Source organism: Sapajus apella, unplaced genomic scaffold (genome assembly GCF_009761245.1).
Source record: "Sapajus apella isolate SASKATOON/1434 unplaced genomic scaffold, GSC_monkey_1.0 scaffold122, whole genome shotgun sequence".
Lineage (NCBI taxonomy): Eukaryota > Metazoa > Chordata > Mammalia > Primates > Cebidae > Sapajus > Sapajus apella.
The window spans coordinates 7,091,042-7,112,694 of NW_022437062.1; the positions used below are offsets into that span (position 1 = coordinate 7,091,042).

General features: G+C 44.5%; 1 protein-coding gene across 16 annotated transcripts in view; it reads left to right on the forward strand.

The window, feature by feature from the left end:
* Positions 1-21,653, forward strand: part of RYR3 (ryanodine receptor 3) — a 553,391-nt gene that overhangs the window by 332,095 nt on the left and 199,643 nt on the right. For 15 of the 16 annotated variants that reach the window (XR_004263777.1, XM_032261324.1, XM_032261337.1 and 12 more), the window contains 8 exons: positions 2,072-2,247; positions 3,147-3,183; positions 4,822-4,985; positions 8,149-8,314; positions 14,851-14,937; positions 15,322-15,548; positions 17,268-18,063; positions 18,677-18,877. Coding sequence is in view for 15 of the 16 variants with exons in the window: in XM_032261324.1 (XP_032117215.1) it covers positions 2,072-2,247; positions 3,147-3,183; positions 4,822-4,985; positions 8,149-8,314; positions 14,851-14,937; positions 15,322-15,548; positions 17,268-18,063; positions 18,677-18,877 (1,854 nt within the window). In the remaining variant the exon portion in view is untranslated. The remainder of the gene's footprint in view (positions 1-2,071; positions 2,248-3,146; positions 3,184-4,821; positions 4,986-8,148; positions 8,315-14,850; positions 14,938-15,321; positions 15,549-17,267; positions 18,064-18,676; positions 18,878-21,653) is intronic. The other variant, XM_032261327.1, reaches the window with a different exon arrangement.

The window sequence follows — 21,653 nt, forward strand, 5'->3', positions numbered from 1 at the left end:
CTTACCTAAGTCATGCCCTGGCCGCTTACCAGCCACCTCCCTGCTGTCCCTCAGAGCTACAGTTGTGGCCATCTAAATTGGGGCAGCTTAGTGGCATCTTACAAGAGACAGCAACGTTGTTATATAAAACCTTGCAGATCGAGTCTCAAGATTTTGGGCCACTGCATTTCTGCATTTGCTCTGGATGTTCCTATACTATATTGTCATAGTAATACAGTATCCAGAGACATTAAACTTTTTTTAAGTTCAGGCTGGTTGTGGTGGCTCACGCCTGTAATCCTAGCTACTTGGGAGGCTAAGAGGGGAGAATCCCTTGAGCCTGGGATTTCGAGGCTGCAGTAAACTATGATCACGTCTCTGCACTGTAGTGTAGGTGACAGAGCGAGACCCTGTCTCTTAAAAGAATTTTTTTATTTAAAAAAATTTAAGGCCGGGGGCAGTGGCTCACGACTGTAATCCCAGCACTTTGGGAGGCCGAGGTGGGTGGATCACGAGGTCAGGAGACCGAGACTATCCTGGCTAACATGGTGAAACCTTGTTTCTACTTAAAAAAAAAAAAAAATTAACTGGGCATGGTGGTGCATGCCTGTAATCCCAGCTGCTTGGGAGGCTGAGGCAGGAGAACTGTTTAAACCATGTAGGTAGTCAGAGGTTGCAGAGAGCTGAGATCACACCACTGCACTCCAGCCTGGTGACAAAGGGAGACTCTGTCTCAAAAAAAAAAATTTACAACTTCAATACCTATATTCAAGATTACATGTACTGAACATGTATGTTCTTACCCACTCATGAACTGATGTCTTGTAGGACCTATTTAATTTTTTGATGGTGTTTCCAAGATTTTAAGCTGATGTGTGGTCATTGATTCATCTATCCCCACCTTCTAGGGGGAGCAGAAAGGAGCCAAAGATTGTAAGGCGCCTAACCTGGGTTCTGGCCCTACATCGACTTAGACTTGCCTCTGTTTCAGTACACAGACCATGGTTTTTCCATGGTGGGTAGGGGGAAGAATTTTGATTAAAAAAAAAAAAAAAAAAACCACTAGAGAGATCAGCCCCACTGTAGCTTTAGTCAAGGTAGATTCACTGGCTTGCTTCAACCTCACTGTAAGTTCCTTAACTCATCCTCCCACCTGAATTCAACAAGCATCATCCTTAAAGTCCACTTTCTTACTCAGTTAAGTAGTAGAGACTTATTTCTCGGATTCCTCCCTAACCATTACTTTAGAAAAGTGACTCTTAAACGTTTGGAAGTCATGAACCCCTTTGACAGTCTGATAGAATCTGGAGGCCCTCTACTTAGAAAAATATACAAACCACACACAAATATTGATGTATTCTCATAGGCCCCAGAACAAGAACAGCTCTCTAGAGAGCAAAGAAGAGGCTCAGAAAATGATTACTATAAGCCTCAGTTCACTTCCGCTGTATCCCCCATCCCCCGCCCCACATGCACATTGCAAAAGTCCGTTTCTGACTTTTCCTCTCCCAGCTCTGCCCCCTGCAATGCTTGTGCCTAGAAACTGCAGATTTCCCTAGAATTGAGAGGAGGCTCCAGGAACCTCAGCCTTCAGGCTGTGACTGTGGCAGAGATGAGAGCTGGACTGGGCAGGGAGCATACCCTCCTCAAGAGCTGGACATCCTTCCTGAGATTTGGGATTTCTTTTGCCCCTTCCCTTAGATGTTCTCATGCCCACTGACAAGCACAGTCCTTGGAAAGATTCTCTTCTTTAACCACATGCCCCTGACCTAAAAGGTTAGCCTCTGTGAACACTGTGCTGCATCTCCCAGATGCCACTCGCCTTTGGCATTTATTCTTCACTCTTGGCCTTACAGAGAACCCAGTGGGCATGTTTTTCAATCTCTAATTTCCCTAGCCAGAAGAAGATCTGTTACTTTCTACAGGACAAGGCCCAAAGTAATGATGAAAATCATAGTTTGGTTATCACTGGACACAACTTACTTCCATAGTTCACAGAATGCCTTGTCATATGCATGTCAATGAGGGAAGAAGGGACTGGATCAAGTTCAGGCCCTTTGGTATGTCAGAAAAGGATTCATCATGTTTCCAGGTCGTGAGGATTGATGGTACCATGGACAGCCCTCCATGTCTCAAGGTGACCCATAAGACGTTTGGCACACAAAATAGCAATGCCGACATGATCTACTGCCGCTTGAGCATGCCCGTCGAGTGCCACTCTTCCTTCAGCCACAGCCCCTGTCTGGACAGTGAAGCTTTCCAGAAAAGGTGAGGATGAGGCCCCCGGTTCTCAGAGGCACTCATTGTGTTTGTTGTAAAGTAGGCTTTCTGCTTTTTACTCTAATTCAGCGCAGGAACTCCATAGACAGGGTTGTCTCTGCTTTCAGTCAGGTAGAAAAAAAATAAAAATGAGAATATGTTTGCACACATGTGCATGCAAGTACATGTGTGTGTTTGTGCAGTATATAATTAAGGTACCAATCATGTTACACAGACACGTCTGGTGGAAAAGTTTCTGCTCTTCTGGAACTGAGTCCCTACCTTCCTTGCTGCCCATAATTCCTGTGTTTTGTGAGTGCATAAGAGGGTAAAATTATTTTTGCTTTTGTATGTAATTAGAATTTTCTGGAGGCAGATATTGCCTTCTTTGCATAAGTATGGGCATTATCCAATCCTGCAGCTGTGTGATTCATGGGTAATGTGACTTCTTTCTTCCTGATAAGGAATATATTCCTTGCTGTCTTTCTTTCCGTGATGTCTATTTTTAATCATTGACGTATGTCTGCTCTCTGGAGCCGTCTTTTTGGAGTTCCCTCTAGAGTTTTTGCTTTCTATCAAGCTTTTCAATAAGCACAGCTGCTTGAGAGACTAGGATAACCTATTCAGAGGTATCCCTGCTTATCTTATTGCAGTCTTCCATCCTCACTCTCAACTTACCATCTAACTTACCATCTGGGTTGAGGGATAAGAGTTGGGAGTCACATCCCTGCCTTGTGTTAACAGCTTACAAATGAACAAGTCCCAAGACTGGTTGCAATCACTTGTATTCAGGAAGTAGCCAGTTTGCTAAACTTGCCTTGATCATTAAAGGTAGATCAATTGCCTGTTGGAACTGTGGGATTCTCTCTACAGCTGAATAACTAAAACATGGATTATCTTCCCCCCAGGAAACAGATGCAAGAAATACTCTCTCATACAACAACAGTAAGTAAATGCGCTCAATTATAGTTTTAATTATTTGATTCTTTGTTGTGCCTGGTAATATGCCCCTTACAGCAACAATCTATCTAGAGATCCTCTTTAATTACCAATTACTCCGTCTTTCAATATCCATCTTGATGCTTCCAGAACACATCTGTGGCATTTCTCAAATGGGGGAAGGAAATACAGTTACTTAGTGTAAAGCAAAAGCTCTACCTGATGTTCCTAATTGGGCATCATTGTGCACTTGTTGGCCATTTGCCATCAGGGACCCAACACTGCCTTTCTGTTTGAAATGAGCATCTGTTGGAGGGTGCTCAATTAAATCTTTGTTTGCTTTCTTTGTGTCAACTTTTGTGAGTCAGCTCCCCCACATCTCTGTGCAGTGTTAGGAGTGATGTTAAAAGCAGTCAAATGAGAAGACGAGCAAGAAGCCAGCCCAGAAGATAAAGGCTACTTTTGGCCCCTAGACAGTAGTCAGAAAGCAACTCCTGATTTCTTTCTTTCTCTCATTCTTCTCTAGCAAATGGCCAAAAAAAAAAAAAAAAAAAAAGTCTATGGAAGAAACGTGTGTCAACCATTCCATAAAGTTATCCAACAATCCTGAATTCATAGGTTAACCCTCATCAGGAATAACATTCTTGCTGCAGTGAATCACACACCTAGTATGTGTGGTACACTGTGCTCGGCACATTGTTGCCTTCCCCTTCAATCTCCATTTAATTCATTTAAAATTAATTTAATCAGCAAGCCCTGACATGGTTAATATTATGCACAGAGAGGACAAATGATTTCTCCAAAGTCACATATGAATACCTGGCAGTGCCAAGATTCAATCCCAGGTGTGTCTAGCTGACCCTTTTTTTTTTCCGGTTAAGAAAATCAACAGACTATAGATAAGAGCCACTTCATTAAAAATGAACCTGCCTCGTTTTATAGAGAAAGTGATGAGGTAGTCACCTGCCTCAGTGCTGTATTGTTGTAATATAGTGATAATCCCATGAATTGTGATCACTATATTGTTGTAATATAGTGATAACCCCATAAATTGTATGACCCCTGCCAAAAACTGCTGTACTTCTCAATACTGCCTTTAGTTGAGTGTGACAGCTACACAAAGCACATTTGGCCATTACATGAACTCTTTCTTAAGCAACCTCTTTCGAGACTTTCCAGAAAAAAGCTGGACCTCCCTGTAGAAGGAGAAAGTGTAACAGGAATACTCTAACCCTTGACCACTCTCTATCTGAGGGCAGGGACCATTCCCGCTCTCTCCTGCCGCCCAGATCTGCCCTGGTGCCAGGAGAGAGTTATTGCTCTGTGATGCCCATTCTAAGCAGCTGTCACTGCTTCCATCCACAGCACCTCCTGATTTCACCGCCAGAGTCTTCTGGGCAAAGGGTGGTAGGTTAGCTTAAGCATTTGCTTTGCCAGATGCTGCAGCAAAACAGAAAGGGAAAAATTAGGAAGCCAGAATCCCTATTCAGCCTTCCTTCCAGATCTAGCCTGTAGTCTACCTCTACAAGTGTGCACTTTTGCAGAAAAAAAGGGCCAAGTGAGCTTCTGTGTTATTTCTGCCTCTTGGGCCCCCTTCCTGAACTGGATGGGGGCCATTGACTCCCCTCTGTGGTCTCTCCACAGCAGTGCTACTATGCCATCCGCATCTTTGCTGGACAGGATCCATCCTGTGTCTGGGTCGGATGGGTGACTCCAGACTATCACTTGTACAGTGAAAAGTTTGACCTGAATAAAAACTGCACAGTGACTGTCACCCTAGGGGATGAAAGAGGCCGGGTCCATGAAAGGTAAGGGGGCTCCCAAGTGGTGGGGTTAGCCATCGGGCTCCTCAGTCCTTCCCCCATGTCTTTTTCTTCCACCCCACACCCAAAGAAGGAAACATCTCAGCCTCTCTTAGAAGGAGAAAATGAAGCACAGGCTTAAAATTAAAAAAAAAAAAATACTTTGACAGTGAGAAAAAGTGCTAGTGAAAATAGAGAAGAATTTCATCATGTATATAAATCGTGACTCAGGGATGGAAAATAGAGACAGACATTGGGGTATGTGGTCTCTCTCAGAGTTTTTTTCCAGGATTTCTGGGTGAGTTCCAATTTCTACAATATCAGAACAAGACAGGGAAAGTCTCTGGGTGCTTGAAGGAAGTTGGTTCAGGAGAAATGAAAAGACACACTGCATCACACACTAACTGATAAACTCAGAACTCTTCATCCCAAGGTTTTAAAACGGTTGAAAGCATAAGGAATAAAAGAGTCATTGAAACTTCGTGAATAATAACCACTAAATAGAAATTCGGAATCTTTAGGGAAAGCGCATTCTAGGCACACCCATACCCTCCCACTGGTCTGCTGGCACTGCTGCCAGGGAAGAGATTATTGGCCAGATGTGTTCCAGAGGTGACTCAGGAGAACGTGGCTTGTGGTTTTCATCTGTTTTCCATCTACATGAGTACATGAGCAGGAGCATCTTTTCCCTATGTGGTCATATGTAGAGATGTCATAAGTTGTTTTTCACACTGGCCTTTACTCCCTACAACGACAGGAATGGCTTGCAATCAGTGCCCTTTAGAAAATAGTGGCTCACCAAAGACTAGTGGCCAGAGTTGAGTCATAGTCACTGTGTCATGAGGGACCAGCAGCGGGTTAAGAGTGCCAGCTTTAGAATAAACTGCCTGGGTTTTAGGGGTATGACATTGGACCAATCACTTAACCTCCCTGGGCCTCGATTTCCTCATCTATAAGATGAGGATAATAGTTCCTATCACATAGAGTATCATGAGGATTAAGTCAATTAATTCACAGAAAAAATCTTAGGACAGTGCCTCAACTCAGGCACTCTATTAATATCAACTACAGTCATCCCTTGGTATATGAGCTGAATTTGCCCCAGGATCTTCCACTTATGTCAAAATCCACTCATACTCAAGTCCCGCAGTCAGCACTGAACCCCTGTATAGGAAAAGTCAGCCTTCCCTATATGTGAGTTTTGCACTCTGTGAACACTGTATTTTTAATCCATGAGTGGTTGAAAACAATTCGTGCCTAAGTGGGCCCACATATAAGTGGACCCACGCAATTCAAACCCATGTTTTTCAAGGGTCAACTGTATCATTATTACTCCCCTTATTGAATGTCCATCGTTAATGAGAGCCAAAGTAGATGCTGTAAGCAACATCTAGTTTAGATTGGAAAGGGAAGTACTCTAAAGTAATTGACCAATTCAGGCTTTGTTCTTCAGCCAGAAGAAAAGGCAGAAGTGTCTAACTCGTTTGAGTTTATTATTCCAGTTTGCTGGCTCTGCCATACCAGATACATTACTTGATTTTTCTGAGCCTGAGTAACCATACTTACTGTGAAAATTAACTGACATTTTAGCACGTAGAATAAGACATACTATATGGTACACAATCAATAATCCTTTCTTCTTTGTCCTATGTAATAAGAAATAAATAAAAAATCAATTTACAAATGTTGTAGGACATTTTGAATTTAAGCCCTTTAATATATGACCAAAGCTAGCCACTTCACATTCCCACAGCATCAATACATTATTAATTGAATTCTGTATTAGTCATCAGTATGGTTAGTACCTTAATCATTAAAAAGTAGTACTAACATGGCTGCAGTTATGGAACTCTAATAATGCTATAACTCTTTGAAGGAGGCTATTTGCACTGGCCCCTGCCTGAGGGCATTCACAGGGAGTAAGCAGACCCATCATTGCCCCAAAGGAGAGGACAGGAGATTAATGCATGCTTACAAAGAGGGAAAGTGATAGACTTCTAGAGGCAGAAGGAACCTTGAAGAATCCTAACCGAACCCTTGGTTTTTCAAATGAGAAGATCATCCTGAGAGGTAAAGCAATTCTCAGAGTTTACAGGACTGTTCCAGGATCTACCCACCCCCACGGTGCCAAATGTACGCTCCCTGCCGTTGTGTGGCCTTGCTCTCCATGCTGAGGACCACATCAGGAAGCCAAGCTGAGTCACATCAGACTGACCCTAAGACATTTAAAGGGGCTGCTCTTGCATCAGATATAGCATCACTCATTGATTTAACTTGAGAAAAGTCATATCATGTCACTTTGAGGGACCTGGTCCCTGAGATGACGTACACCAGTGTGGGTTTAGAAGGAGAAAGAATCAGCTGCCTCTTGCCCATGGTGGGGGACTCTGAGAATCACCTCTGCCACTGAACATCTCCACAGCTCACCTGGGATGTGAAATCCTACAATTACAGAATCAGGCTTTGGAGCCTTAAAGACTTTTCAGTTATTATAGTTTGCTTTTAAGTAAATGCCTATAATGGAGTTTTGCATTCTGGGGGTTGGTAGATAGAAAGCTAAGCAAGGCACCTAAGTTGATTATTAGCCAGTAATGCAGGAGACAAAACTCCAAGGCACTGGGAACGACAGGGGTGTATAAGTCAAGGAGACAGCAAGGTGTCAGAGAGAAACTACTTTGTGGGGAGCCCAGGCCAGCCCTCCTAAGGAATGTGGGCCCAAGTTTTCAAGTGTTTTACAGCCTTTTGCCCTGTTTACCAGACTGGGACTCTGAACTCAGACTTTTGTTTCTGCCTTTTATTCCAAACCTCCATATAAGTTTGCCAAAGGTGGCCATTCACCCCATGCCTCAATTTCCCATCTCTACGGTAAGATACTCGTATGCCCATGATCTGTTTCACAAAGGTGTCTTGACATTGAGTCAGGGAACGGTTCTCTGAACATTGTGCTCTCTGGAAGGAGGTAGCCTGAATAGATTGCCACATCCCTACCCTGAGTGATTCATGCCTAAGTAAACTGGGCTGAAGCTAAGTGAACTCATTGAAGAAAAAATATTATTTGGGGCTGAACAGAAAGCTTCCTAGGAAAGTTTCTGGGGCATTTCATTCCTGAGTCTTGAATACAAACTGCCCCAGTCCAAATTCTGTTACCTTTTCCTTTTTTGGCTCCTAGTGTGAAACGCAGCAACTGCTACATGGTCTGGGGTGGGGATATTGTGGCCAGTTCCCAGAGATCAAATCGGAGCAATGTGGATCTGGAGATTGGCTGTCTCGTGGATCTGGCAATGGGCATGTTGTCCTTCTCAGCCAATGGAAAAGAACTGGGCACCTGCTACCAGGTAAGGGTGGCTTCTGGGGCTGAAACAGTGGTATCCCAGGCCTGGTGTTTATGACTATGTTCCTTGTTTTCTGTACTCAGCATTCCTGCCTCAGTGTGTCTAGCTGATGAGCCCATGTGAGCCATGGGCCACTTAGGACAGCAAATAAGAACAAAGTTACTTCATTGTGTGCAGTGAAAAAAGGGCTGGACAACCATAGTTACTGCTTGATCCAGTATGCCAGTTATCTTTCTAAAGGATGAAGAGGCTTTTCCTTGGTGTTGGGCTGTAAAATGTTATTCGTTTATTTCATAAATATTTCTTGTGCAGCCTTATCTATTACCCACACTATATAAAAGATGTAAAAGGTGAACAAAAATACTTCTCACACTAAGAAACTTGTGTACTCAAAATAGAAACCTACAAAAATGAATTAATTTGCCAAGAAGTATCCCTTTTGCAAAGAGGTTATCCCCATTCCTTATGACCACCATGTAGGATGCTTTAAAAATACATTTATGTAAATAATGTGTTTCCTCACTTCCGGGACTGTTAACTTCCATACTGCTGCTCAGGAAGACCATCCGTTACACACACATGTAGGTTTACCTGTCATTAACCGCAAGCAGCCTTAGCTCTTCATCTTGATGGCTGGGTGAGCCTGGGAAACTGCCACCTATAACATCCCCCTCTTGAAGTTTTGTAATTAAGGTCAGCGCATTGAAATCTTCGAAAAATACTTCAGAAAGAAACCTATCTAACGAGGCAATTCTCAAACTATTTGACAAAGAAAAGTACTTTTTAACTTAAAGAATCAGTAATGCTCTATGAACCTAGAGTTCTACAGAGCATACTATGGGAGATGGGAAGTTAAGGAATTAATGTCTATATTAAACATTCTCCACCCTCCAGGGTAGAATGGAGAGTCACAAGTATGTATAGACAGAGTATGCTATACAAGTTCAAAAAAGGAAGAGTTCACTCCATCACAAGCAGTCAGGAAAATGTTCATTAAGGAGGAATCTTGATTTTTTTAAGGAAAAAGAGTTTTAACAGACCAGGCATGGAGGCTCCCACCTGTAGTTCCAGCACCTTGTGGAGGCCTAGGCAGACAGATCACTTGAGCTCAGGAGTTCAAGACCAGCCTGGGCAACATAGCGGACCCTCAGCTTTACAAAAAATACAAATATTAGCTGGTATAGTGACACACACCTATAGTCTCAGCTACTCAGGAGGCTGAGAGAATCACTTAAGTCTGGGGAAGTCAAGGCTGCAGTGAGCCATGATTGTTCCACTGCACTCCAGCCTCGGTGACTGAGTGAGACCCTATCTTAAAAAAAAAAAAAAAAAAGTGGATGAATGAATGGATTTCATGAGTAGAAAGAGAAGAATGTTGGATACATAGCTCAAGAAGCATTATGGAGACAGGGAAGCATAAAGTGTGCTTGAGGATCAGTGGACAGCATCGTATGGGGCTCTTAACAGTTATTGGTAGGAAATTTATTTGGAAAGCTAGGGAGGTATAGATAGGAAATGGAGAGCCATTGAAGGTTTCTGAGCAGGAGAGTGGCATGCAGTATTTAAGGAATCCAGTAGTTTTTCAGCGTCACCAGTTTGCCTAACTACAGCAAATTAAAAATATCCTGCTATCGTGTACATGGATAAAACCCCTGATTCTTAAATCCGCCTCAGGTTACAGCCTCCAGGCTGAAAAGCCTCTTGGCAGCCAGTTCTCTGGTCTGTGGTTGGAATGATGGGGTAAGGTAGAGAGCAGACAGGGCAGCCATCTCCCATCTGAGATGTTCATTGACTAAGAACAGATGGACCAACTCTTCCTGGGGAGAGGGAACAGCCTGCTGGTATAGAGGCAGCCACCTTGTCTCTCCAGCACCTCCTGCAGTACATGACACCCTCTGCACCTCCTCCTCTTTCTGGGAGAAAGTGGAATCTTCACCACTTGGCGCACTTGCTTCAGCAGCTGGGGCCCAACCAGCCATTTCCAGAAAGATGCACTCGCAAAGCCAGGCTTTGAGGCAGAAAGTAAAGTATTATTCTTCTAGTACTCTTTCATGATTCTATCTCCTCTGCCCCTAAAATCCCCTGAGAAATATATATATTACTGCTGTCCTTCAGAATCCATTAGCTTTTTCCCATTAACTTTAGAAGTGAGTTTAACTGAAGGGTCCTCCCTGAGCTACAGAGAACGCTAAAGCATCTTGTAACTTTTAAGACTAGCTGATCTTTGGAAATTCAAAAAAAAATAATTTTTTTTAATGGCATTTGCAACTGCAGTGACTTCGTTCCTCAGGGAAGAGCCCATGATGTTGAAGAGGAGGACACTGTGGCAGCTTTAGCCCACTTTTCACCATCCTTCCTGGGTGACAGGCTGGTCAGTTGTCTTCTGTCAGCTGGGTGCTAGTACCTACCTTCTGGAGAGCCTTCCTCCACCCTGTGCCTAGAAATCCTGACCACCCTGCTCAGTGGTCCTAGTCCTGACTCTTGTCCTAAAGAACGCTGCTGCAAGGGAAACAGTGTCAGGGCTCTGTCCAGGGACCTGGGAGGCTCACACCCAGCCAGCCCCCTTCTCATTCCAGGAGAGACAGTACCATGTCCTGCCATGCTTCTGGTCCCTGACAGTGGGATCATTGTTATTCCACAGCTGTAGCCATTTTCATTTTTCAATTATCTCAAGAACAACAGGCTAGCAATATTTATACACTGGCTTTCAGATTCAGAAAGGACTAGAAACCAAAATAATGAGAGAAGGAGTCTCTCAAACAATGTTTCTAGACCTCCCCATTAAATAGCGATAAGCAATTTGAACACATTTTTCTGTCCCACTTAATACAAGCAGTGGAGAAATGAGAAATAAAATCTACATTCAAGAGATACTCCTCAGTGATTGCCACTCCAGGCACACCAGTCCGAGACAGAGGCTGCTGTGAGATTTGGATTTACAAGAAGGGTTAGCTTTCAATTCAAGCCAGTTCCTATGCCATGACCTTCATACATGATTAGGAAAATAATATCCATTATTGGAAGGACAAAACAGATCAGCCAGTGATGAAAGGTGCCTCAAATACAAAAGGGAAAATGTCAGTGGCACACCACGTCAGTGCTAAATCTGGGCTGACCGCCCAATCAATCCATGGGCACGTAAGTTGCTCATTTAGAAGGTAAGCTCCTGGAGGGCAGAGGCCCTCTCCTGTGCTCACTGTCGCCTCCCCATACATGAAACAGTACCTGGCACCTAGTCAATGCCCACTGAGTGTGTGTTGCCAGACTGACCTATGGCTGGGAAATTCCCTTGTAGTTATTTTTATTGTTTCCTAACAAGTTACCACAAAATTCAGCAGCTTAAAACAACACACATTTATTATTTCAGAATTCTGCAGGCTTGACTAGGTACTCATGTTCTCACCAGGCCAAACACAAGGTGTCCATTCGGCTGAACCAGGCTCGTGTGGAGGTTCTAAGATGAGTCCACTTCTGAACTCATTCAAGCTGTTGTTGGCAGTTCTTTGAGATCATGGGTCTGAGGTCAGAGATTCTGAAGCCCCTCCTTTCTTGCTCACTGTCAGCCAGGGCCACTCTCAGCTCCCAGAGAGCACCCACATTCCTTTACACGTGGCCCCCTCCATTTCAAAACCAACAAGGGCGCATCCAGTTTTTCTCTTGATTTTCCCTTCTTCCTCCAGCAGGAAATCTCCTGCTTTTAGAAGACTCATGCAATTTGAAAAAGCCAACAAGGTCTCCCTATCTTAAGGCCATCTGGTTGGAGCCTTACTTACATTTGCAGAATGCCTTTTGCCACGCAACATAGCGTGATCATAAGAGTAACACCAGGGGTTCGGAGGGCCTTCTAGGATCCTGCTTACCACACCAATTGCCCATTTTTATCCTCATATGCAGCCTCATGAGCTCACACTGTGTTTTCTTCTTTCATTGATTGAAGAGAAATTTCCTTTGTTTATCATGTGGGAGTATACTCTGCATGATGCAAAATAAACCTATCCCAGGAACTTCCTAAATGCTCTCAAAGTACCTACTTTCTGCAGGGAAGGTTGAGGAAAGCCACGGAGTTTGGGCAGTTTATGAGGTTTTCAGGAACCAGTCGTGAGAGAACTGAAAATTAAACTCCCTCTTCAAGCTATGGGTCCCTATGCTGGCGTGATTTAGTTCAGCCAAGGAAGCCTTTGACTGAATGCATTTCTCTCTCCTGTTAGCACAGATGCGTGGGCTTCCTGCTGGTCCAAATGAAGTTTTCTCAGCCACAAGAGCTCTGCCTCCTTAAGTTTGCAGTAACTTGAGGGCTACAAGTTGTTCTAGAGTTCACATATGGGGCATTTAAGAAATCTGGGAGCCAGCCCAGGGATGACTCCTACCTTATAGCTAAAGTCAGAACAACATCAAATCAGAATTTCGTGTTCATGTCTCTCATTACCATAAACTCAGGGTCTGGCACAAAGCAAGTATATAATAGGTACTAAATACCTGTTGATCATCCTTTACAGAGCTTATTTCAGGCATAGCCAGGCAGCAGCAGCAGTCTGCTCCAACATTGTGGTTTTACGGGCACTTATCTGTTCATATCATCCATGGGTACTTGAAGCATCCAGTATAAACCAGATATTTTTACCTGAAATGTCAGCCCACTTTTGTGTTCTAGAATGACCCTGTACTAGGCCAAAGTCTGGGGTTTAACCAGTGTAGCCTATTTCATCATGAACAAATGATAGCACTAAATCATGGAATCTTCTAAGTCACAGCCATAGAAATGTGTGTTTTTGTAAATCTTACGTCTAAATGCATTGAGGAAGTTCACTATTTCAAGAAAACCTATGACAGTTACTTTGACAAAAAGAAAACTCACTGTACTAATTTGCTGTTGCCACATTAAAAATGGCTATAAATTTAGCAGCTTAAAATAACATGTATTTATTATCCCATGATTTCTGTGGATCAGGAGTGTGACCACAGTGTAGCTGGGTCCTCAGCTCTCACAAGTCTCCCACAAGGATACAGTTAAGGTGTCAGCCAGGCTGCATTCTCTTCTAGAGCTCAGTATCCTCTTCCATGCTTATGTGCTTGTTAGCAGAATTGAGTTGCTAGGATTTGTAGAACTGAGGTCCCGTTTTTGTTCTGGCTGCAGCCAGGGGCCACTCTCCCCACCTTCCACCCCCAAGAATTCCTTGTTTTGTGGCCCTCTCATAAGCCCTCTAACAGTACAGCTGCTCACATCTCCAAGGTCAACTGGAGAAGCTTTCTCTCCAGTCCACCAAGATGAAGTTTTACATAAAATAATCTAATCTAGGAAGTGACAGTTCCTTCAACTTTGCCGTTCTATTTGCTGAAAACAAGACACAAGTTCTAGGGGAATGATGACTCACTGGGGTCACCTTAGGGTATGTCCACCACATCTGCCATCCCCTCATTTGTAGATGGGGAGAGTTGCAAGAATTTCCTTATGTCTACATTTGCCTCAAACTAAAAGCCTTCAGTAGGTGGAATTAAAGTCCCAGTGTGTGAGTAGACTTTATGAAGTCTCCCATCGTGCTCCAGTGACTCTCCCTTGAAAACACGTTAGTAATAGGGAATTCAGGGGAATTCAAATTTTAAAATAATACCTGGAGCTCTTGATGTGGTGCATTGATAAATCAACATGCTTCACCTAAGTGGCAGCTGGAGCACAATTAGTGAATCCCAAACACTCCAACATAAGAACTGGAATGGTGAAGAATGAGAAGAGGGTTGAGAGGGGTCCAGAGGAACCCGGGGAGAATGAGGGATTTGAGAGGGAGACAGTGTCCTTTTGTTATTCCAGTGAGGGACCTCACAGTCTTTGCCTTTAGAGCAGTGTTTCTGAATCAGGGTGCTTTTGCCCTTCACAGAACATTTGGCAATGTTGATTGCCAACATTGTTGGTTGTCATGACTGTGATGGGGGCAGAGAGTGCTGCTGATGTGCAGCAGGTGGAGGGCAGGGATGCCATTCAATATCCTACAAGGCATGGGATGGCTTCCACAGCAAAGGGCTACCTGGCCCAAAATGTTGGCAGTGCCAAGGATGAGAAACCCTACCATGGAATCTCCCTGGGCTTGCTTGACTAATGTCAATTTGCCTGAGTCACCACCCTGCCCCTGTTATCATCTCCTATAGGCAGGTGTGGAGAATGATGGTGCTGCCCATGTACCACATGTCTCCGGGCTCTGTGAAGAGCAAGCACACCACATTGTTGAGTGACTCAACAGGTAGGTGGAAAGCTAACTCCCTGCCTTTGGTACCACCTACTTGTCCTGCTGTGCACTGCAGGAAGCTACTGGCTATAGGTATCTGAGAGAAAAAGTGAAAGGACCTGAAATTATTCAGCCCCAAGTAGAGAGCGCGTTTAACGTGTGGAATCATGACAATCTCCACTGGTAGATACCTGGTCTTCTGGGAATTTCTGAGCAGACAGCTCGCAGTCCATTGGAATGAGACCAAAACACTCAATGGTTGAGCCAGCTGTGATGTTTGCCCAGCTCTGGGCAAAGCTTTCCATTTGTTTTGATTTCCAGGTGGAGCCTAATACCAAAGTGTTTCCAGCAGTTTTCCTGCAACCTACAAGTACTTCTTTGTTTCAGTTTGAACTTGGAAAGCTGAAGGTATTTATCTGTCCTCTCACCTAATGGCCATGACAAGAGAAAGTATCACTAACCATTAGGGGAAAATCCCAGGCCTTAGGAGACAGGAGAAGCCCTCTCACTTTTCATAAGCCCCCCACCCCCAGGCTCTGCCCTGACCTGTGGAATTCAGATGATAGAACATGCATTCTTATCTTCCCCTTTTCCCACCTCTTTAGCAAGCTGAAAGAATCAATTAATGCTCATATAAGCCATTATTTGAAGTGCTAGTTAATGCCGGCAAAGCCCTTAGATATCCCTGAATACATTTGTTTCTCTTTATACTGACCATATTGGTTAAAATGGCTGGGTGCATCATCCACCAACCACGTGTTTCTTTTCTAATGCCTTTCGTATGTGCCCCAGAATGCAATGCCCCTGTCGGCGGCCATATTCAAGAGTGAAGAGAAGAACCCAGTCCCACAGTGTCCACCTCGGCTGGATGTCCAAACCATCCAGCCCGTGCTCTGGAGCCGCATGCCCAACAGCTTCCTGAAAGTGGAGACTGAGCGGGTGAGCGAGCGCCACGGCTGGGTGGTGCAGTGCCTGGAGCCCCTGCAGATGATGGCACTCCACATCCCCGAGGAGAACAGGTACCAGAGGGGCCCACAAAGGAAAGGGCAGGCCTGGGGGCAGGTGAGGCAGAAGCAAGCAGGCCCAGAAGGGAACCAGCAGCGTCTGTATTAAATCCTGCTCAGTCCCAAGATGACTTGATGTCCCCAGTGCCTCAATTTCTATTTGTTCCACTTGTGCTGCTCACTCAGAAATTGCAGGAAACACACTATGAGGTGCCTGTCACGGCGCCTTCCTTGCAGCTCCTAGTGCCTGGGATCAAGGAACAGATCCATGCCTTTCATTAAAAACCAGATTACCTTGAAATATGCATCATTTATGACAGGAAGGGGAAGACCAAGGCATCCTAGCTTGACTTAGAGAATCAGGAATCGGGCTCCTGGTCTCCCTGGTCTCCCCTTGCTAAGAGGTACTCTTGAATGATGGCTGGGGTTCAATCCCATTGCTATCTCTTTCTGGCTTTGTGGCCTTGGGTACATTACTTGTGCACTCTGAACATTGGTCTGTTTATCTACACAGTGAGAGAAATGTCCACCCAAAGGGTTTCTGAGAGGAAAAAAAATGAGACCGTATAGATATAATCTGGTACAGTTTCTGTACATAGTAAGAAATAAATTTTATTGTTACAGTTATTGCCATCCCTTGACCTTTTTGAATAAAAAAGCAGAGTAATGGGAAAAGGTGGAGTTACTTGACACCTGTATAGCTCCCATTTAAGTGTCCCATTGAGTCACGTGCAGCAGGGCAGGCCACTGCAGGAAAGGGGCAGAAAAGACCAGAAGCCCAGCCAAGTCAGTTCTGCAGGGTACTCAGATCCACGACGAGGCATAAGACAAAAATGGAAAATCTAAGCAGAGATTAGAGCCCAAGCCCTGGACCCACACAAACAAGGGAACAACATACAAATAGACCTCTAAGACAGGAAGGAAAAGCAAACTGGATTATGTTAGGTGGTTTCAGGTTGGAAGGTGTTTCCTCTCTGGACAGGAGTGCAGGTGTGTTTGTTTTCAGGTTGCTGGGAGGAATACCCCATGGATAGTGGTAGATGGGACATTATACAAGTGATACAGATCAGTGGTCCTCAGCCTTTTGGCACCAGGGACTGGCTTCATGGAAGACAGTTTTTCCACAGCCAGTGGTGGGGTGAGGCTGGAGGAGGGGGTGATGGGGATGGTTTCAGGATGAAACTGTTGCACCTCAGATCATCGGGCATTATTCTCAAACGGAGTATGCAGCTTAGATCCATTGCACGCACAGCTTACAATGGGTTTTACACTCCTACAAGAATCTAACACCTATCCCGGTCCATGGCCCTGGGACTGGGAACCCTTGATGTAGATGGTAGACTGACAGCATAACCTACATTTGCTGAGGAGATTTTACACGGGAAAATGCAAGATCTGCTTGATCCTACGAGTAAGATGACCAAGTCATCTCTCTCATATACGTGAATGTTTTCTGTTTGGAAATTTTGGGTTTTTTTCCTAATAATGAGGACTTTTATATTTGGTAAACCAGTGTCTTGCAGGCTTTTGAGAGCCTTGCAGTTAAATATGGTGGAGTATTAGGAAGTAGAATATGGACCAGAGCTGTGAGAGGCATGATAAACCATAGAGGAACTGTTGCAGAGACCCCCTCCATCCTTCCACACACTCTGCCTTTGTTGGGCTGGGTAAAATCACTGGATTCTGGTGGGTGGTTCTCCCCATGGTGTGGCTGATTGCTTGTCCTGTCCTCAGGTGTGTGGATATCCTGGAGCTCTGTGAGCAGGAGGACCTGATGCGCTTCCATTACCACACGCTGAGACTCTACAGTGCGGTGTGCGCCCTGGGAAACAGCCGCGTGGCCTACGCCCTATGCAGCCACGTGGACCTCTCCCAGCTCTTCTATGCCATTGACAACAAGTACCTCCCCGGCCTCCTTCGATCTGGTTTCTACGACCTCCTCATCAGCATCCACCTGGCCAACGCCAAGGAGAGGAAGCTGATGATGAAGAACGAGTACATCATCCCCATTACCGGCACTACCAGGAACATCCACCTATTCCCGGATGAGTCCAAGAGGCACGGACTGCCTGGGGTGGGCCTCAGAACATGTCTCAAGCCTGGGTTCAGGTTTTCCACCCCTTGCTTCGTCGTGACTGGTGAGGAGCACCAAAAGCAGAGCCCTGAGATTCCCTTGGAGAGTCTCAGGACTAAGGCTCTAAGTATGCTGACAGAGGCAGTGCAGTGCAGTGGGGCACACATCCGAGACCCCGTGGGGGGGTCTGTGGAGTTCCAGTTTGTGCCTGTGCTGAAACTCATTGGAACGCTGCTGGTCATGGGGGTGTTTGATGATGATGATGTTCGGCAGATCCTCCTCCTGGTTGATCCCTCTGTGTTTGGGGAGCATAGTGCGGAGACAGAGGAGGGAGCAGAAAAGGAGGAAGTGACCCAGGTGGAGGAGAAGGCTGTGGAGGCTGGGGAGAAGGCCAGCAAGGAGGCTCCTGTCAAAGGCTTGTTGCAGACTCGATTACCTGAGTCGGTCAAGCTACAGGTAAGCTGCAGGTGGTTAAGTGGAGGCAGGTTAATAGAACTTCTGCTTTGATAAAAATATCAGGAACATACTGAGGATTAAAGGAGATAAGATGTGTCAAGTTCTCAGCATAGTGTCTGGCCGAGAGTGCTTGATGATTATGGTGCTTGCTGTTGAGTAAGTTCTAACAGTGATAAGATTAGTAATAATATCAATCCAAAATAACTGATCCCAGAAAAATAGTGCAATGAATAAACAATGAAAGATGGAGAGGAGGACAAACATCTCCACTTTCCATCCTCTAGGCCTGGAAAATTTCAGGAAGGGAGGCAGCACTCACATGCATGATCTGGAGCTAGCTTTTCTACTGTGCTTCCTGGGAAAATATTTTCTTAGAAATATCATTCTCTCTCTCCACAGGTACATTTCCTCTGTCTTTAATGAGCTTAATTTTCTGTTACCGCGTTCTCCTTAATGGTGAAGATTGGAGTAACAGCTCTGTGTCTACTGTGTGACAATTTATTTGCCAATTGCTTTAATTGTCTAAGTCTCACTGCTACTGCCTGTAAAATGGGGATGCTAGCAGCCTTACCAGTGTACACAAAGTGTTGCATATATAATACTTTCGTTGCAGATGTGTGAGCTCCTCAGCTATCTCTGTGACTGTGAGCTGCAGCACCGAGTGGAGGCCATTGTGGCATTTGGTGACATTTATGTCTCCAAGCTGCAGGCAAATCAGAAGTTCCGCTACAATGAGCTCATGCAGGCCTTGAACATGTCTGCGGCCCTGACTGCCCGGAAGACCAAGGAGTTCCGCTCACCCCCGCAGGAGCAGGTGAGGGTCCCTTCCTGAGCCTCCATCTAGCTCCTGTGGAAGGACTTGAGACCTATGGAACAGGGCACATGAAACCTCTATGATGTCTGGGGCAGCCTTAAGAGCTAGGGAAGATGAAAAGACGCACTGCAATACCAGGAGACAGGCCTAGTCCTGAGAGCTAAGGAATGTGTGCCAATTCTCCTGCGTAGGAAAATATCCCTTTCTAAATTGCACATGGGCCAGCACTTCCTCCCTTCTTTCACCCTCTCCAATGCCTCCTTTACTGATTCAAAGACCAGATCACTGTTGGGATTCAATTGTCAGCTCAGCAAGGATCCACCACTCAGAAGGATTTCTGCCAGCCCTTCCAGAAGTCACTACCTGTCTATCAGACACCAACAGAATAGGGTCAACCTGCACCAACTTAACGAGAGCTGGTGCACAGTTTTCTCTGTCTAATGCAGCTAAACTCCCTCATCAGTGGCACGACGTTCTCACAAAGCCTCCCCAGCTCCGTGGAGCCTGGAGAAGGGGATTCAGTGAGTGAATCGTCTTTGTGATTTGTGATCCCATGAGATAATTTATTTGGATTGTTTAGTGTGATGCCTGTCACAGCGTAAGCATTCTGTAAGTACTAAGCAAGCTACTATTAGCTTTAATGTTGGAGATACTTGCAGTTGCTTCATGCCAGGCTCTGTGACCTTCCATCAGTGACCCAGTGAGTGGAGTTCACACACATTTTCAGCCATCTCTTTCTCCCAGCCAAGACTGGGGTTGCCCATCCAACACTCTCCTCATGGATCTAGCTGCTCATGGTTCTGGCTCCTAGAAAGGACAAGGTTTGCCCCCACCCTTCCTTTCCGCATTCTGCCTCCACACCTTCTACCATTTCTTGGGCTGCCATTTAGATCCACTGCCAGGCTAAAAACAGCTTCACAACATTTGTAAAGCCTTCAAGAGTAATACCTGACAAAACAGCATACCTGTGCATTTGGCATGCTGCAGATAATCTTTTCCAGTCAATCCAAAATGATTTATCATTTTACATCTAGCAAAGGGATGATGAGGATGTACCCTCCTTTAGTATCAATCCTCTGAGCAATCATTTCAGACTCATTTCAGAAATCTGTCACTCAAGAAGTTCTTCCCTTATGTGTTAGACCAGCGATTCTGCAGCAAGCAGCAGAATTATCTAAAGGGCTTAATAAAACGCAGATTATCTGGTTTCACTGCTAGGGTTTCGTTTTTTGAGATAGAGTCTTGCTCTGTCACCCAGGCTGGAGTGCAGTGGCCCAGTCTCAGTTTACTGTAACATCCACTTCCTGGGTTGAAGCAATTCTCGTGCCTCAGCCTCCCAAGTAGCTGGGACTACCAACATGTGCCACCATGCTCAGCTAAGTTTTGTATTTTCAGTAGAGATGGAGATTTCCCCTTGTTGGGCAGGCTGGTCTTGAACTCCTGACCTCAAGTTATCCACCTGCCTCGGCTTCCCAAAGTGTTGGGATTACAGGTGTGAGCCTCTGTGTCTAGCATCACTCCTAGGGTTTCTAATTCAGTAGGCCTAGGGTGAGGCCCAAGCATTTGCATTTTTATCAAGTTTTCAGGTGATACTGATACTTATGGTCTGGGAATAAAAAGAAGGGACCCTAGCCACTATAAGATTCAGCTGTTCCCTGCCATCCCTCCCAGAGTGTTCACTTTTGCTAGGCACCTACCCATAGAGTTCTCAACATCAGGAAGATTTAATGTCATCAGAGGATATGGTGGATTTACATCAATTTCAGAGAATAGCAATGCAAAATTACTTAGAAAATAGGATGCCTGGAAATTAGAATTTTAAAACAGTGATATCCTTCTACGATCTTGGAGGAGAAAATAGATTTTTAAGCCCTATATCCAGAGAGTATTGAGGGAGATGAAAAAAATTGGGGGATATAAGTAAGTACAAAAGAAGGCATAACTAAGATTAGTCCAAGGGTTGCCGGCAAGTTAGCCAAGCAAAGCCAGCTGGCCTTTCATTTCCAAGAGGACTTCATTAAAAGTCATGACCTGCAACAGAAAATTCTGCTCAGCCCAGCTTTCTGTTTTATGTCCTACAGGCAGGGAAGCCCCTGCCTCCTAAATGCTCTGCCAAAGAAAAGCTCTTTTAGTAAAGAAATTAGTTTTCCTACTTGGAAACCAGATCTTCAAATCTTATTTTTATTTAATAAGCAACATATCAGTTGCTTATTACAATGATATGTTGTTGATATATATAACAATACATATGTTGTTTATAATGACCATAATTTTACCTTACAGAAAAACCACAAACATGTCTTTTCCCACGTTTTGTGGACATTATTTTTCTTACAAACAGTACCTTTACCTACTTCCAAAAAATGGCTTGCAGTAAGAGCTTTGAGTAGAGTTCTTCCTAACAGTGATACATAAGGTTCATGATTTCATAAGAGATTGCAAATTTTTCCAACCTGGAGACCCTAAACAGAAGGAGTTTGGGGTTATCGTGCTGATGTGGCAGAATGATTACCTCTGGTTATTTCTGTGTCATTCTATGTGTTCAGTGACGTGGGGTTGTGGCTCTATGGGCAGAATTCAGAGATCCAGGAACCTGAATCAGAAATGAATCACAGCTTTATTTTCACTGATCTCTGATAGCATTTCTTTTCTTTTTTTAATGTTGGCAGCAAAACAAGTACCTGACTTTGTCAATAACCAAAATTGCACATTTTTCATATCACATTACAGTGGTCACAGTATCTAGAAAGATCATTTTCATTCTTTACTACTTCAA